The following is a 16412-nucleotide window of genomic DNA, read 5'->3' as shown; positions in this document are numbered from 1 at the left end:
TGCCGAGAAATCCAGCTCCAGTGTTTCCAGTCACCCTTGCGGGTTGCTGGGAGATCGAGTCCTGAGAGAGAGATAGAAGACCTCCTTCATTCTATGAACCAAGGTACGGAGCTTATTAGACCCTTAGAGAATTCTTGATTCAGATTCTTGGCAAAAACTATCTTAACTCACACTACATCTCACTTACTCCTTCCCACGTACTAGGCTTAGGTTAGGTACACCGGGGTAGGCGTATTTTAGAAACACCAGTTGAGTATGTTTAGTCAACTTTTATCATTGTATGTATTTTATCCGTTTTAAGTATCTTATGGCTTAGAAACCATATCAATGCTTTTAGAGTATTATTTCATAATACTCCTTTTACTGTATGCACTTTACTTTATGACAAGTATTGCAATTGTGCCAATTAACTTCTCTTGCATTCCACTTTTATTGAAAACGCCTGTCTCTCTATTTCTCTGCACTCCTGGTGAAACTAAGCATGCACGATTGACTGAGTGAAATAGCTATCTATTGTTTCCGCGACTCTGGAGATATACTCCTTATTCTGGAGGGAGCAAAGTTGTCATGTTTATGCGGTTGTCAGAAACTAATCCCTTCTTGTCTATTCAGGAAAGTTAACTCCTTCCTGTTCACTCGAGAAAGTTTCTAGTGACCTCTAAGCTAGCTGGCATTCATAATTAAGTCTAACATATTCAGTAGAGACCTAGTCGACCTCAGTCCTACGTCTAAACTATCGTTTATGTTATTCCAATGCGCAGAGCCTATTGAGAATATAGGAACTACACTACAAGAGGATGAGCTGGGTGTCGTCAGTGTAGGACACGATGCTGAGTCCGTGTTGTCTGACGATGGCGGTGATCGTGGCCATGTAGATGTTGACTAGAGTAGGGCTCAGAGAGGATCCTTGGGGAACTCTGCAGACGATGTCGGTGGGTTTGGAGAGAAAGGGGGGAGCCTGACTCTCTGTGTTCGGTTCGAGAGGAAGGAGCGGATCCAGTTGGGGGCGTTGCTATGAATTCCTGTGTTATGGAGCCTGGTGGTTAGTGTGCGGTGTGAGACGGTGTCGAAAGCTGCTGAGAGGTCCAGGAGGATGAGGACTGCGATATGGCCCTGGTCGAGAAGCATACGGATGTCATCGGTGGCAGCGATCAGGGCTGTCTCATTCTGTGGTTGCTGTGGAAGCCGGATTGGGATGGGTCCAGGATGCTGTTGTCTTCGATGAAAGTTGTCAGCTGGGAGTTCACGAGTCTTTGAGTGACTTTGGTAGTGAAGGAGAGGAGGGAGATGGACCGGTAGTTCTTGAGGTCAGTTGGGTCAGCCGATGGTTTTTTGAGGAGGGGCTTCACTTCTGTGCGTTTCCAGTCCATGGGGCAGGAGCCCGAGGCCAGGGAGGAGTTGACGGTGCGGGCTAGCTCTGGAGCAATGGCCGTGGAGGCTCTGTGAAGGATGTGAGGGGGTCAGGGGTCTGCGCGGTCTCCTGAGTGAGTTTTCTTCATAGTGGTGGCAATAAGTTTGATGGACGCGTGGGACCAGGTGGTGATGGTCGGCTTGGCGGAGGTAGAGGCCGTAGGGGGGAAAGCATTAGTTGGTTCATTGAAGTTGTCATAAAGGGTCATGATCTTCTGGTGGAAGAAGGTGCTGATCTTGTCGCAGAGATCTTGGGAGGGTGTGAGGTCAGAGGCTTCAGAAGAGGGTTTGGTAAAATGCTTGATGACATTGAAGAGTTTGCTACTGTTGGCTGCGTTGGCGTTGATTTTTTCTCTGATAAAGGTTCTTTCGTTGTCTCTTATCAGCTGGTGGTAATTCTTCATGGCGATCTTGTGGTCGGTGTGGGCTTCCGTGGTCTTTTGGTTCCTCCACGTTTTCTCGAGGCGCATGCAGGCGCATCTGGCCTTTAGGAGTTCGGTGGTGAACCAGGCCGCTTTTGGAGGACGTTTAGTGGTGATCTGCCGGAGAGGGGCTATTTGTCGGCGCAGCTGGTGATCCACCGGTGGAGTTCCTTTGAAGCGGTGTCGGTGTCAGTGGTGGCTGAGGGGGGGGTCGTTAAGGAGGGTGGCGGTAAGAAGGTCCTCGAGATCTTACTCCAGTTTCGTCGAGGCAGGCACAGGGTTTGTTTGGGTGCGGTGCTGGATGTGAAAGTGAAATGGATACAGTGGTGGTCTGTCCAGGAGTGCCGGGTGGTGTGGGTGAACCGGATGTTCGACCCTTCAGTGGAGATGGGTCTAGAGTGTGTCCTGCAATGTGGGTGGGTGTGTTTACCAGTTGATTGCGCAAGTAGCGCTTTGGAGTCGAGGTCCTGGCAGTTCTCGAGGTGGAAGTTTAGATCTCCGAGCAGAATGTAGTCCGTGGAGGCGATGGCGTGGGAAGCGGTGAGTTCTGTGATGGTGGCAGTGGGTTGGGCGCAAGGTCCTGGTGGTCTGTAGATGAACATGCCCCTCAGTGTTGTCCTGAGGTTGGTGTGGATCTGGAAGTGGAGGTGTTCTAAGTTGGGAAGAGTGATGTTTGGGCTGGACGTGGAGAGTTGGAGGGATGTTTTGTGTGCAATGGCGAGGCCACCCCCCGGGCTGTCTATCCTCTTGAGCTTGTAGCCGTCGGGTATAGCCGTGGCGATGTCTGATCCGGAGCTTGCGTTAGTCCAGGTCTCAGTGAAGAAGGCGACGTCAGGGGCGAGAGTGTCGAGTAAGTCCCATATCTCTATGGCGTGCCAGTGAAGGGATCGCACGTTGAGAAGGATGCAATTGATGGTGTTGGCGGTTATGGTGGCAGGCGGAGCTTTACTGGCTGTGGGTGCGGCGTACATGGAGAAGGTGCTTAGGCAGTGAGCGCATGAGTAGGCTCCTTGTGTGTTGTCGGGCGATGCTTGTACGCAGTACTCGAGGCGGCTGGGTTTGAGTGCGAAGAGGCTGGTGAAAGTGTAGAGGTGGAGGCCAGTGGAACCACGGTTTCTGGCGCCTGGGCCCGGTCCAGGGGCAGACAGGTGTAGATGGGCTTGCCTTAGGCACGCCTTTGGCGCAACAGTGGTGAGTCCGCTGTGCGACCGTGCAGCTGTCGCCGTTATGATGGGGAGGGGGTGCCGGTTCGAGGAGGAGGCAGGCGGGACTCTGGAGGGGGGCGGGGCTGAGGGGAGGGATCACCAGGGAGGCGGTAAGGTGCTACGGTGCTAGTTAATTATGAGGCAGAACCTGTAAAAGTAAAGAAGTCACAAAGCACAGAAAACACAAATCACAACAAGCACTGGTGTCAGAAGCGTGAAATACCAAGTATTCTCAGAGCCTGTGGCAGAGTCGAGCGCGAGGCTCGAACTCTGTTGCTGGGGCTAATAGAAGGCCTTTACAATCCTGAGGGCAGGGTGCTTGGTTCTAAGTGAGATGGACCCCTGCAGTATACGGAGTCCATTCTCCCGGGTTGTCAGTGAAACAGCCGTATACTATATAGAGGGGTACCGCGGAATAACTGGATAAGCATCTCGAAAATGGCTGTATGAATCCTATCATGTTTGGTATCAAACATGTTGGAATCATACCCCCACACCCTAAACAGTATGGAAGGTATGGTTTCAAGCACGGGAAGAGCCCTCCGTTAGGCTCTCAGTGTTCCCGGGTCCAGCCTTCTCGTCCCGTACAGCACAAAATGGTTGCTGCCGACCAGAGACACATTTATGCCCTCCTGCTGCTGAGCCAAGCTCGAGCAGGGGAAGGCATCCACCTCCTGTCACAAGGAGGTGTGACCACCTCCCAGGCAGGATTTCGTGTATTAGGGCTGGGAGGGTGTGCTTGCCAGTGCCTGAAAGACTGCATGAGGGGCACATTTGGGGCCGGATTCACAGAACTAACTTAAGACAAAATCCTAAACTTACTACCATTTACTCATTTTGGTATTCACAGAAGGCACTTACTCATTGATGAGTAAGTGCCTTCTGTGAATACCAAAATAAGTAAGTGCACTTACTCATTTTGGTATTCACAGAAGGCACTTACTCATCAATGAGTAAGTGCCTTCTGTGAATACCAAAATGAGTAAGTGCCTTCTGTGAATACCAAAATGAGTAAGTGCCTTCTATGAATACCAAAATGGTAGTAAGTTTAGGATTTTGTCCTAAGTTAGTTCTGTGAATTGGGCCTTGGTGTCCCTGTGCATAGTCCAGTTCAAACCAGTCCTGGGAGCAATTTACTCCTGCTCTGGATCGAAACTGGACAAAGGACATGCCCAGACCCTCCCCTGGGAAGGTCCCGTGAATCTTGCCAACCCTTTCCATAGGGTACTTAAGGGCTTACCCGGGTGTAGGTCCCTAGATTAATCATGGGGTTAGATTCAGAACTGAAACCACAGCACTTCTACCATCTGGGCACTTTGGACTTGGCTGGACTTCTTTTGGGCCTGACTTTGTGTCCCTTCCAGTAGGCTGCATCGTCTGTGCCTGTGCATCATACAGGAACCTTCCAAGGCCTGTGAAGCATCAAGGACAACCAAAGTAATCTCTCTTGGAGTGAAGGAGTCACTCCCCTGCATTCACAGACACCACAACGAGGATGACCTGTCTGCAGACTCCGAGCTCCTCCAGACTCCGTGGGCTCTGCAACACAGGTGGTGGTTTTCCTCTGTGTCTGAGGTCCGCTCTACCTTCTTACCAAGTTTGAGGCCAGTATTCCTTGTGGGAGCTGCAATAACCAAACTCCTGGGTACCCCTTTTCTTTGCAGTTGCAAAGGCTTGTTGATATATTTGCAAGAAAGTGTTCATGCTCTGAGTATCCCCAACCATGAGCATCTCCAGTGACCAGAATATTTGGCCTCACCGCATTGTGTGCATCGTGGCCTGCATCTTTTGGTGAGCTGCTTGAGGTCCTCTCACGACTCATGTACCGTTGGCCTGTGGGCCCATTTGAGGGTCCCTTTTGTTTTCCTTGGGCTCCTCTGATTGCCCGGGCCTGCCCTGACTCCCCTGCTTGTGGTGAGTGTCCTGGACCTTGCCAGTCCCAACCGTGCACCTTCTTGCCTTGCTGCATGGGTTGCATTTACCAAGGTTTGTTGATGCTTCCGCCGGACAACGAACCCTCAGCACTCGACATCCTTCGAGGGACAGCTTGTATCCAGGTCCTGGTCATCCTCAGTATTGCCTGATCCCTACAACTGCAGAGGCAAAGTCACTGTCAACTTAATTGAAGCACCCGACATTGGAGAGCATCCTTCTTTTAAGTTCCCTGGTCACATCCGAGTGACATAGACTCTGTCCCCTCTGCTTTCAGGTACTCCTCTTCCAGAATCTATGTTTGTATTCCTCCAGACACTTTCTCCTCTTCCAGCAGTGGCACTTTCCTGAAGTCCTCCATTGGGTTTGATGGAGGTTTCAGACGCCACTTCACACTAGTGCACCCACCTCTCCTGGGATAGGGAACTTGGGTACCACGGGATCCATGAGTAGGGTGGCTCTCCAACATTCTGTCTCCCACAGGGTTTCTTCAGGGTCCACTGGGAAGGGTCCCTAATCTTTAAAATTTCAACTGCGACTTGCACATAGACTTGTACGGAGCACGCAGTTGTGTTCACACACTGCACACGCTCTCCGTGAGGTCCCTATCTACATACCTTGGGTGGTTCTGTGGGTTCCCAGCAATTCTACCTCCTCTCGACATTGTCCTGACTCGAGTCGTGGTTCTTATACCAATTTATTAGTATATGGTTTGGTACCCCCCTGGGGCCCACTGTGTATCAGTGCTATTTACTGTGAGTTATTTGCTTAAGTATTGTGTGATTTGTGTCTATCTCCATGTAGGAGATACTGTAACATACTAGATAGTGTTATATAATAAATACATATTTTTATAAATACTTTGTGTGGTTCTCTTTCATTTAATCTATACTATAAGATTACATTCTCGTAAAAAAAAGCTGCTTTACACTCCTTCAAGACTAAGCCTGATTTCTGCTCTCCATAGCTACCACTTGGATAGCTTTCTAAGGTTGTCTGAGAGCTCTTAAATGACCATAAGGGTTGTTCGGACTGGTGCAGGGTGCCACTTACTTTAGTGGACATACTATACCGGACCAGGCTCTCACACCGGTCTAATGTTTCCCGAAACACTTGGTCACGCAGCACTCTGGGTGGAAGCCTCTAACTGAGTGACCTGGCTGGGTACTCAGGTATGTACAGTGTGATCAGCACTGGAGAGGGATCAGAAAGGGTCCAGGGCAAGTATGCTACCACCTCGACCCATGCCATTGCATTGCAGGAAGCCAATCAATAGTCAATCCTCGGCCAGGAAGGCCCGGCAGAAGACAAACGTGCCCTGTTCAATATTGGGGTTTTTGCTCCCCAAAACGTCTACCAGAATGCTGCCCGCTATTATGGAATTGCACTGCAGCTCTAGGAAGGGAACAGCGGGAGTCACCTGATCTTTCTTTTCTAGAGTTGAGCACTACATTGTAGTCTACTCCCCACAGTATCGCGCCCAAACTCAGATAGTCCGGAAGTCTCCAAATCTCTTCAAAGAGATCCGGGTCGTCAATATTGAAACCGTATATTGGAATCAGGCTGATAAAGTGTCCTCCCCCAAAGGGCCCGCTATCATCACATATCTTCCTTGTTTGTCCCATATGACCATGCGCGTATGCCAGTGTATTCCTGTCCTAATGAGTATGGCCAGCCCATGCGCATAGTTTGAGTAGCATGCTAAATGCCTATAGCCCATCCACCCTGCTGGTAAGCGCTTGTGCGTGTACTTTATGAGGTGAAGCTCTTGCAGGAAGCAGAAGTCTACCTCATGGAGATCTAGATTTGCGTAAACTATTCTTACTTTAATCTTGTCATTCAGGCTACGTAAATTCCATGTAAGGCACTTCAGTATAGACATCTCATTCTATCTTGCATCTGGTAATTCAGCATCATGTGCTTCCATACTGTCGGAAGTGCCCCCTGCAACGCAGTGAATGGGGCAGGAGCCGGTCGGGGAAGAGGAAAGTGAAGGAATGCAGGGACTACATGTTTAGAATGCAACAATAAAAACACCCCCCATGAAACCTGCCCTTCATCCACTCCAGCCCCCCAAAAAGGCTGAATATTGTCCCCCAATATGCTGCAATACCAACTAAAGTCTTTGATCACACAGAGAATGGGAATCATCCCTGGGGGGGAGCCTCTAGGTGTCCGGCATGTCCCAGACGGTAGTATCTGTGTGGCTGGACAGGTCTTGCACAGTGAAGCAGGTTACCTCAGTGCTTTCCAAGCAGCATCAACAAGCACATATTTAAATGGGAAATAAAGGGGGGATAGTTACTGTCCTGCAGATTGCCTCTTGTTGTCATGGAGAGGCTGGCGTCTGCTACAACTCAGGGATCAGTGGCAATATTCATGATCAATCATTGTCACTGGTGTGGCCTCCCTCTACCGGGTCTTTTCCTATCATAATGCCTGCTTGGCCAAACAGAGGTCACTCACAAACCTTGCCCCACTCTTCAGATCTGTAAACTACGAGGTCTTTCCGGCATGAAGCATGAGCAACTTCCCCATGTATAGTAGGAAATATTTAACATCAAGTTGCTGCATGGTACATTTAACTGCTAGGAATTCTCTTCTGGCCACTTGCACATCTAGAATGAAATCAGGATAGAAAAACACTGAGATCCCTTGATACACAACGTTCTGCTGGTCTCTCCCTAGTCGTAGCACCGTGTCTCTAGCCTGATAATTTAATAGGTGTGCGATAATTGTTCTAGCGGGCATGCCTGGTGGTGGACTGGGGCCCAGTGAACTGTGCGCTCTTTCTATGATGCACATGGGGACACCGAGTTCCCAAAGAGAGCCCACAGCATTTCTTCTGAGTAGTATTCCACTTGCGCCATTGCGGTGTCCTCCAGAACGCCCATGATTCGCAGGTTGTTGTGGCATGACCTGGCTTCCAAATCCTCATTCTTGTTTCTGATCACCTCCAGTACCTTTTCCATACTGAGTTTTTCCTGAGTCCCCCTGCTCTCGTCCTCCAACGTGGTGGTGCGTTGTTCGACCTGCTCAATACGTTCCTCATGGTTCATCGCCTTCTCTTTGAGGTGATCAAATCTGTCTGCAAGAGAGTAAATGTTATTATCGATAGCTGTGAGGGACTGTTTGAGATCCCTGGAACATTTCTCGAATGTCCTTTTCAGGGGGCGTACGCTTACTGGTCTGTCTTGATGGCTGTCCTCCATGGCCTAGGTCCTCTGGGGGGCTGGCGTTTCTCAAAGACCAGTTTTGATTGCCTGATATCAGCTTTTCCCATCCTACTGGTCTGCTTATATCGGCAGTGGGCCATGTTCCCTGCTTTGCTGAGGCTTACGATCTTCTGCCGAAGTAGGCAGTTAATCATGTGAATACCCCAATCTGAACAGCTGCCTGCTGGTCTGGACAGTGTCTTCTCTGGCTCCTAGTAAGTCCCACAGGGCATAGACCACGAGGCCCCTGCACAGCTCTCGGGGGCAGCAGGGACTCACCTACTCTAAAAGATCTCACTCTCTAAATGGCACCTATCTATTGGGTGTAAGAATGTGGGAGTGCGTTATCCATGTATCCTAATAGGCCTGATTCTCTTCACAGTTTAGCTGCGAAGCAGCCAGTGTGGTTGTCTCACTGTCCTGCGTTACCGCCACTATAGGTGAGAGCCTGTGTAGTGATCCATGGGTGTCGCAGTGCCGTATCTCACCCAATTACATCCAATTTAGCAAGCCCTGCTCACATCAGGCCTGGTGGGCCAGCCGGTCTCAGTTTGTGATGGCTGTCGCACTCCGCCTTGTTACCCTTGGGGCCCAATCACCACAAGTGCCGGAGGCCCTGTCCGCATGGCCCCTGTGTCGCCTTCTTCAGTCGGCTGCACAGTGCACTAGGCATGTGATTGCTGCAAGTCAGCTGGGCTGCCCAGTGCATGTGATTGCAGCCCAGCGGTGGCCCCCGCAGTACTCCTACCCTCTTCCACCGTCTGCCGCGGTCAACGGCGGCTCTGGCAGGCCTATCCTGCGGGGCTCATGACCTACCTCCACTGGCAGCCTTGGGTGCTCCTCCGCTCTACAATGTAGATCTTGGTCGGGTCGCAGAACGACAGCCCAGACACAGCCCTCCGCTTCTCCAGGGCGTGCACTCCAGCTCTCATCTGCAACGAGCACAGGTCCTTGTCTCCTTTACTTGCCGGTTGTGCCACCACATTTCCGATCTCGGTTGGGCCGCGTCCCCACTCAGCTGCAGCAAGGCCAAACTCCGTCCCAGGCCTTTTTTGTTTTTTAGCGCTGTTTCTCACACAGGCGGCATAATGAGGGTCTCCGTTGGCAGTGGGTGCCCCCTGCTGAGTTACATGTGTCAATGCCAGCTGCAGATGTTTCATAATTGGCAGATTTGCTGTCCTGCCCGCAGCCTCACCAAATGGCAGCCATCTTGCTGCCAGGCTAGATAGCACCCCTTCAAGCATCATATTTAAATGTACATCATATGAATGCTACCATTTTTCATTATCATTATTGTCTGCCATGACAGAAGAAGCTTTGCAGTACCAACTAATCAGAGGTGTTCTATCATGATTTAAAGTTGCTCTTCCCCCCAAGGGAAAGAGCCTAGATCCTCGGATATGTCCTACTTGAAAAAAAGAGTTGTACGGCCCTTATTGGAGAGTACTGTTCACTGATCTTGCAGACCAGATGTAGGCCCAGCTGACTGAGACCTGAATGGAAGACACTTCGATGTGAAAGGATGTCCAGGTTGCCACAAGTGCCTGCAGCCAAGTAGACTATGACCAAATCCTAGGAGTCTCGAAAACATTTGCATCATGAGAACTTTTGCACCTGCTGGTGAACATACACAACAACCTCAACCTGTTGTCTGGACATCTAACCCACTGGCTATTAGTGTGCACCTGTACAATTGACCTAATTGTGCACAGGAGCATAGCCGGAGGAAGGTCAGTCAACCTGGTCTCGATTTTGCAGAAGCAGTGCGACCCATTCCTGTTTCCAAAAGGAGCTCCAAGAGTTTCCCATTTCACCTAAGATACCTGGGTGTTTACTGTTGGTTGAAGCTGGTCAGGCTGAGCTCGGTAACATTGCAATAATAGCCCTGTGGTCTATGATATCCTAACTATTACTGTTGGCAGCACCATTTGTACCCTAATCCTAAAGGTGGGACCTTCACTTCACCCTGTGTCGGTAATGAGCTCCGTAAAATTGCCTGTCCCGATGGCTTCCATGTCGACAGCAAACTCATCGTTGTAACCAGTTGTTACCAAAAGACAGATGAATGTCATTGGGTGCAAGCTATAAGGTATCATTCTGTCTTCTGGTGCTCAGAACCTTCATGGTAATAGTCTGTACAGGGTACTGATTGCCTGAGCTGTGTCCATGATTCCATTCCACTATTACAGGAACCTGGTTCACTAGTTTTGATGTGAATTTGAAAAATCTAAATTTTCAAACCGTTAGCAGCCTCATTTTATGGTTTGGATTCCCATATCACTTTTTGGGTAGCAGTCCACTGAGTTAAGGGTAAACATATTTTAGCATTGAAGATAAACTGTAGCAGTTCATTAGTGGATTATGATTGATATATATGAGAGTAGTTCTCAGGGGTTACTTGAGGACATAAGAACTGATCTGTTATGTGCAAACAATGCACATTTTGTTACAGTTGTCACCGTATACATTTGGCTTTTGTTACTATAATTTTTCCAATCACTGTATTAACATTTGGGGCCATAATGTTCCAAAACATTGTTTGAACTTTTTATTTTTCTGTATTGTGCATTTTTTTATTTAATCCACTTTTTCAATATTAACCACAGACCCCTTCAGTTGATTTCATTTTGTGAATAACTGTCTTTTATTTTTTGTGAACTCCAACTCTATTGTCACCTATTTGAGTCACTCATGACAACCCCCTCAATGAAATGTGCATTGTTAAATTACTACTGTGTCAAAGGGATGGAGCATGGTCTGGCCTGCTCAGTGCAGTAGCACAATGAGATTCAGCTTGTGTCCACTCCTTCCCCTTGTTATGGCAGCGCATACAGTAGTGAACTTAAAAGTCAACTCATAGTTTGTTTAAATAACAATAGCAAGTGTCTTCCAATACTTACATACATTGCAGAGGAAGTCCAAATTCAGTTTCAGTAAGTTGAAAGAGGCTCCTCAAAACTGATTTTCTATGTTAACTCTAATTAACTGTGATTATCTGAACTGGCAGGTGCCTCTTCTGAACTTGGACTGTCTGGGCTTAGGGTACTCTAACGCCAAGTACCTCCGGCAGTGAGGCAGCTGCCCTGAACAGGGTTGGTTCGAATCTCTATGTAGATGACCTTAGGGCACCTATTCTCTACATTTTGGAAATAATTTCTGGAGACGAGTAATTCAGGCAAAGGTAGGACTAGATCTTCCACTGTAACAAACAGGGCTGCCTTTAGCTGTCAGGAGTCAAAGTCTTCCTCCTGCTTCCTACGGACTAGTTCTGAAGTGTCATTGGGACTCATGGCAGGCTTTTTTTTAAAGAAGGTCCAGTATATAATTGTTAGGTTATCTAAGAACAATCACTAAAAAGTTCCATTGGTCTAAATGCCCTCGTTTTTCTACAATCTGACGTAGTTCCTGTTTTAAGAGCATGTCCAATGCTACTTAGATTATCCCAGAACTTTTTTCAAATAAAAATCCTGCATGGCTTCAGGCATCCTTTGGCAATTCTTCTGCCATCCAGATTCACCTGCTGCTAAACACTCAGCTGAGCCTACTTTAAAGGCATTTTAGCTTCTGCTGGCCTTTCCATATAATGCTCCACAGAGCAGTGGAGATAGAGTCTGGAATTAATCCCTTTGTGAAAGCTGATGGCACAGTTAATCACTAGGACATTTGAGGGTAGCAAGCCTTTTCACCACTGCCTTTCTTCCTGGGCAGTGTGAGTGTTCCACATCAAATGCCAGGATTCTAACAGTATAGGCAGTAACGCTAGGAGTCCTGAACAGATGGGAAGCCATTTGGTCAAACATGTGAATGCCTAGATATCCTATTAAGCTGGCCCAGTTATACAACATTCCATATCTCATAAGTACCAAAACAACACCGGCTATCTAATGACTTACCGCCTATTTTATATTTTGATCTTTTCAGGCCAATATGAGATTCTAGTTCTTTTATTTCTAGCCTTATGAAACAGGAGTACTGCAATACAACTGTTAGCAGTCGAGAAAGCGCTCTAAGATGCATGACATATATTATGAAGTCTGGAAAAAATATAATGCTCTATAATTTCAAACTTTCCCAAATGGAACATGTAGGGTGCCCTAGTAATTTAATGTTACCTTACAATAAGCTAGTGATATCTTTCTATTTTCCAGTGGAAGTTTGAGGCTCTAAGAAGCAGTCCAAACAATGCTACAATAGTATGGGCTGTATTTCAAGAAAAAGGCATTCAGTTGTAGCATAGAATATGTTTTTGGCAGAGTTTCAACAGACATCTTTCCACAGGATATGTCAAGAACCAAGAAGTCCAAATCGAAGAAATATAGTGAAAAATACACTAAGTTTATTACATTTTTTACACCTCTCCCTCTTTCTCTCTTCTTTCTGTTTAACTTACTCCCTTTGTGAGCTTTTCTTGTTATTTTTACATATCTTTCCTTATATCTTCTATTTGATTACTGCTACATTCCTACCATTTCATCCTGTACTCCATGACACTGTTGGTGGAGAAAATAAGGGAGTTACTAAGGCCACAGAAGCCCACCATGTTACATGGTATATTGATCTGTTTATCACAATAACCACCCAAGAGGTTATCCAGGCGCTTGGGCAGGTGCATAGGCGTGTGGTCCCCAAGGTTTTTATAAGAAGAGCCAGGTCCTCAGCTTTTTGAGGAATTCAATAAGTGAGGAAGAGGCTCTGATGTGTTGAAGGAGGTTGCTCCATGTTTTCGGTGCAATGTAGGAGAATGAGCAACCTTCAGTTTATCTCTTGTGTATATAGGAATGTGCTTGAGTGAGAGTGAGACAGAGCATAGGTGTCAGGTGGGTTGATGAAAGTGTAAGTAGCTGTTCAGGTATTCTGGTCCTGTGTTGAGTATGGGCTTTTTATGTGTGCATGAGAAGTTTGAATTGGCTGCACTTATACCATGTCCATGTCCTATGGATTTAAGAGTATATTTTGATCCAGTGATGGGAGACAGGAAGCCATAAAACCAAATTTCTCTCAAATCGAAAGCATTGTCTTCCCAACCGCTTGAACTGAACCACGGTGTTGATAAAAATCATCAAGGTAGTTCTGGTTTTGATGAGTCTTAGTTTTCTGGACTATTGACAGGGAGTTAAGCCCATCTTAAAAAGTAAGCAATATGTTCCATGATCTGACAATGCAATTCTTTTCTCTAATGCTCTACATCATTGTAGAAAGAATGTTTTTACAAATGAATGATAATGTATTGTTTGCACAAAATGCACTAACGAGGTGATTATTGAGTCATGCATTTATTTTAAAGTATACATTGCAGATGTATTCATTTTAACAATCTCAAATCTTAATGCCAAGATAGAACAGGATTGCACAGTTTTAAGGATGTTTAATTGAAGAGAGGCATGTTGAATGCCTATGTGGTACAACATGCATTAATAGATGAAGACTTTTATTTTCTGCATCACTTGTCACCTTCCCTTCCTAGAAATTGCCTTAGTTACTTTCCCTGCTTTTGACCTTTGTCTTTACCCTGGCATTTTCCTTCATTGCCCTGTCCTTGGCCCTCTTCAAGATTCTTTCCTTCTTTTCCATGTTCTTGACCCTTTCCCTTGTCATCTGCTTGGCCCTTTCCTACTTTGTCTCCATAGCCTTGCATCTGGTCAGCTTTTCCCTGGTCTTTCCCATGTCCATAACCCTCGTCTTTTCCCTGGTCACATCCTTCATTTTTCCCCTGACCATGTCCCTGTGCTACTCCTTGGCATGTTCCTCGAACTCCTTCTTGCCCATGTTCTTGGCCATGACGTTGGCCTGCTCCATGGTCTTTTTCTTTGCCTGGACTGATTCCTTGTCCTTCTTGATGACCATGGCCCTTATCTTGTTCTTTGTCTTGCCCATGGTCTTGCTTTTGTCTGAGGAGGTCTTTTCGTACTCCACCCGTTCCTTCACATTCTTTTCCCTAGTGAGAAAAGAAAGAAAACAAGAGGGAGAGATGGTCAGTTTATGGTTCATTAAAACAAAGGAAATCTGTTTAGTGTAAAGCCCAGTTTTTTAACAAATAGAAGCATCTACAATTTTGCAGAATGCACAATCATCGCGTTTATCAGGTGATCAGTGACGTAATGACATGCACAATACAGAACCTTTAAAGAACAAGCATGTGTCTCATTTGAACCACACCAATTTCTGCACATTTCAGCAGTTCTAGTGCAACGATTCTCAGAGCTTTAGTTAAAATGATATTTTCTACTTTGGGGCTCCCTCTCCTGTAGCAAAACTGTAATTTGTGAGATCTCTTGGTATAATTCAGCACCCTCAAATGGCATATTGTGATGGCACTGTAATGCAAATGCCCCTACTTGTCTTAATGTAGTACTGGCCCTGGATTTGGGAAGGGTAACCGCATGTAAGAGAATACCATTTTCATACATCTACATGCAGCGTATGAACAGTTAAATGACATGAAAGGTTTTTCTTTTAGTTTTTCATGTTTTTTAATTTCATATTCCCATAAACAGGTTACACCGTTTTGAGCACAGCAACTATTTTCCAAGTTTTGCAACACCAAAAATGTTGGCATTGAAGACACAGTTGATGCCATGGTCAATGAGATCAGAAATCACATAAGGTAACATAGATCTGAGCAGATCATTTATGGATGCTGTGTCCTCAACGCTGAGCCTATTATGCTCACAAGGGTGCAGAAGGGAGAAGTCGCTCTGACAACACTTATTAAATAATAGAAAGAGCTGTAAATGGTTGCATCTACTTTCTGTTATTTACTAATTTTAATTTATCTAGAAGCTAAGTTTCTCCTGTTTATGTATTTACGTTACAAGAATATTATGAATGTTACTTAATAGTACTGAAATTACAAAGTGTGACAGATATTAAAAACAACTCTTATAACTCAGTTGAGGATATTATTATTAACTTTGGAGTAAACATGTCATTTTTGGTAATTCACTAAGGTTTTCAGGAGTACACATGTGAGGCAGAAGATATTTGTGATTTCTTGTTTACTAATATGAGAAAGTAGTTCTACATCCATACATATGCATAGTATACAATTTCACACAGGCAACTGTCTTGCATGAAAGCATCTGCACTTTCAATGTTTTTTGTGCCCATTGGGAGAATATTTCTCCTTTGTGAGAAGCCCCTATCCCTACATTCCCAGCCATTTGTGGAAGTATTGCTCTATTCCTATACCCATCCAGTGGTGACTTGTAGGTAACGGTGGTGGGGGGGCAAGGGCAGGGATGGTTAGAAAAAAAAGATTTACCTGATCGTCGCCCGTAACCAGCCGCAGCCTCTTCTTCATCCTTGTTGTTCTGCTGGCTCCGTACAGCACCCAGCTTCCCAAATTCAATCACAAATCTGCTGTCACCATGGCAGCAGCCTCGCAACTGATATGAGCACTGTGGTTCGGCGCTCAGACAGGGACTGACAGCCTGTGCATGTTCTCCACCCAGGCTGTGCATTACAGCCTGGTGGAGAACATGCAAAGTGCGCATGACTGTTTGGCCAGTCTAAGACGATCAGGCAAACAGTCATGTGCACTTAAGGTGCAGTAACTAGGGGGCGTGAGCTGACCAGCTACTGCTATGGGCACTTGGAGCTGAGCTCAATAGAACACCTGTGTATCGCTCATGAAAAGCGGCATCAAAACCATGCAAATGCCTGAAAACAGCAGTGGATCGCAAGTCGGAACAATCGGAGCACCACATGATACCCCTTGCGCCCCACAGAGTTGCTCCAAAGCCTGTTTGACGATGAAAGCGGCAGCAAGCAACATGGCACCTGGGATTCGGCAGGCTCTTCCCAGGGCATAACATCAACTGGACTGCCACATTCAGAATCGGTCTGCCGGAGCATGCAGTGATCGGTAAGTGTGCAGACCTCCCCCCTCTCTGATTCGAGAGCTGCGGTGCACCGGCAGACGAGAGCCCACCCATTGTGCACCGAGATGTAAGACCCACGGGGGTTAGGAGAGCGATGCTCTTAGAATCGGAGGCCCTAAGGAGTGAGCTGGGGGCTGAGCTGATCTGCAGCGCGACAGGGCGGACATGAACTATTCTCCACGCATTACAAAGAAGAGTGGAACTGCACTGCCCCCACGATTAAGGCCCCTAGTGCATGCTTAGCCTGTGAAAACTCCACACAGCCGCTCACGCAATTCAGTAGGCACACTGCCGCACACGCACAGAGGCATGGCCTGAGGCAGCAATTTACACCCGTAGGGGATGACA

At 46.9% G+C, this 16412-nt stretch overlaps 1 protein-coding gene across 1 annotated transcript in view; it reads right to left on the bottom strand.

Annotated features, from left to right (window-relative positions):
• Nucleotides 1-13441: 13441 nt before the first annotated feature.
• The window catches only part of LOC144783161 (uncharacterized), a 41703-nt gene continuing 38732 nt past the window's right edge, over nucleotides 13442-16412 (bottom strand). The window contains exon 3 of the mRNA XM_078662286.1: nucleotides 13442-14119. Coding sequence (XP_078518412.1) covers nucleotides 13661-14119 — 459 coding nt within the window. The 3' untranslated portion in view covers nucleotides 13442-13660. The remainder of the gene's footprint in view (nucleotides 14120-16412) is intronic.

Source organism: Lissotriton helveticus, chromosome 9, assembly GCF_964261635.1.
Source record: "Lissotriton helveticus chromosome 9, aLisHel1.1, whole genome shotgun sequence".
NCBI lineage: Eukaryota > Metazoa > Chordata > Amphibia > Caudata > Salamandridae > Lissotriton > Lissotriton helveticus.
Note: the sequence above shows the minus strand (reverse complement) of the source record. Positions and strands in the feature narration are given on the sequence as shown.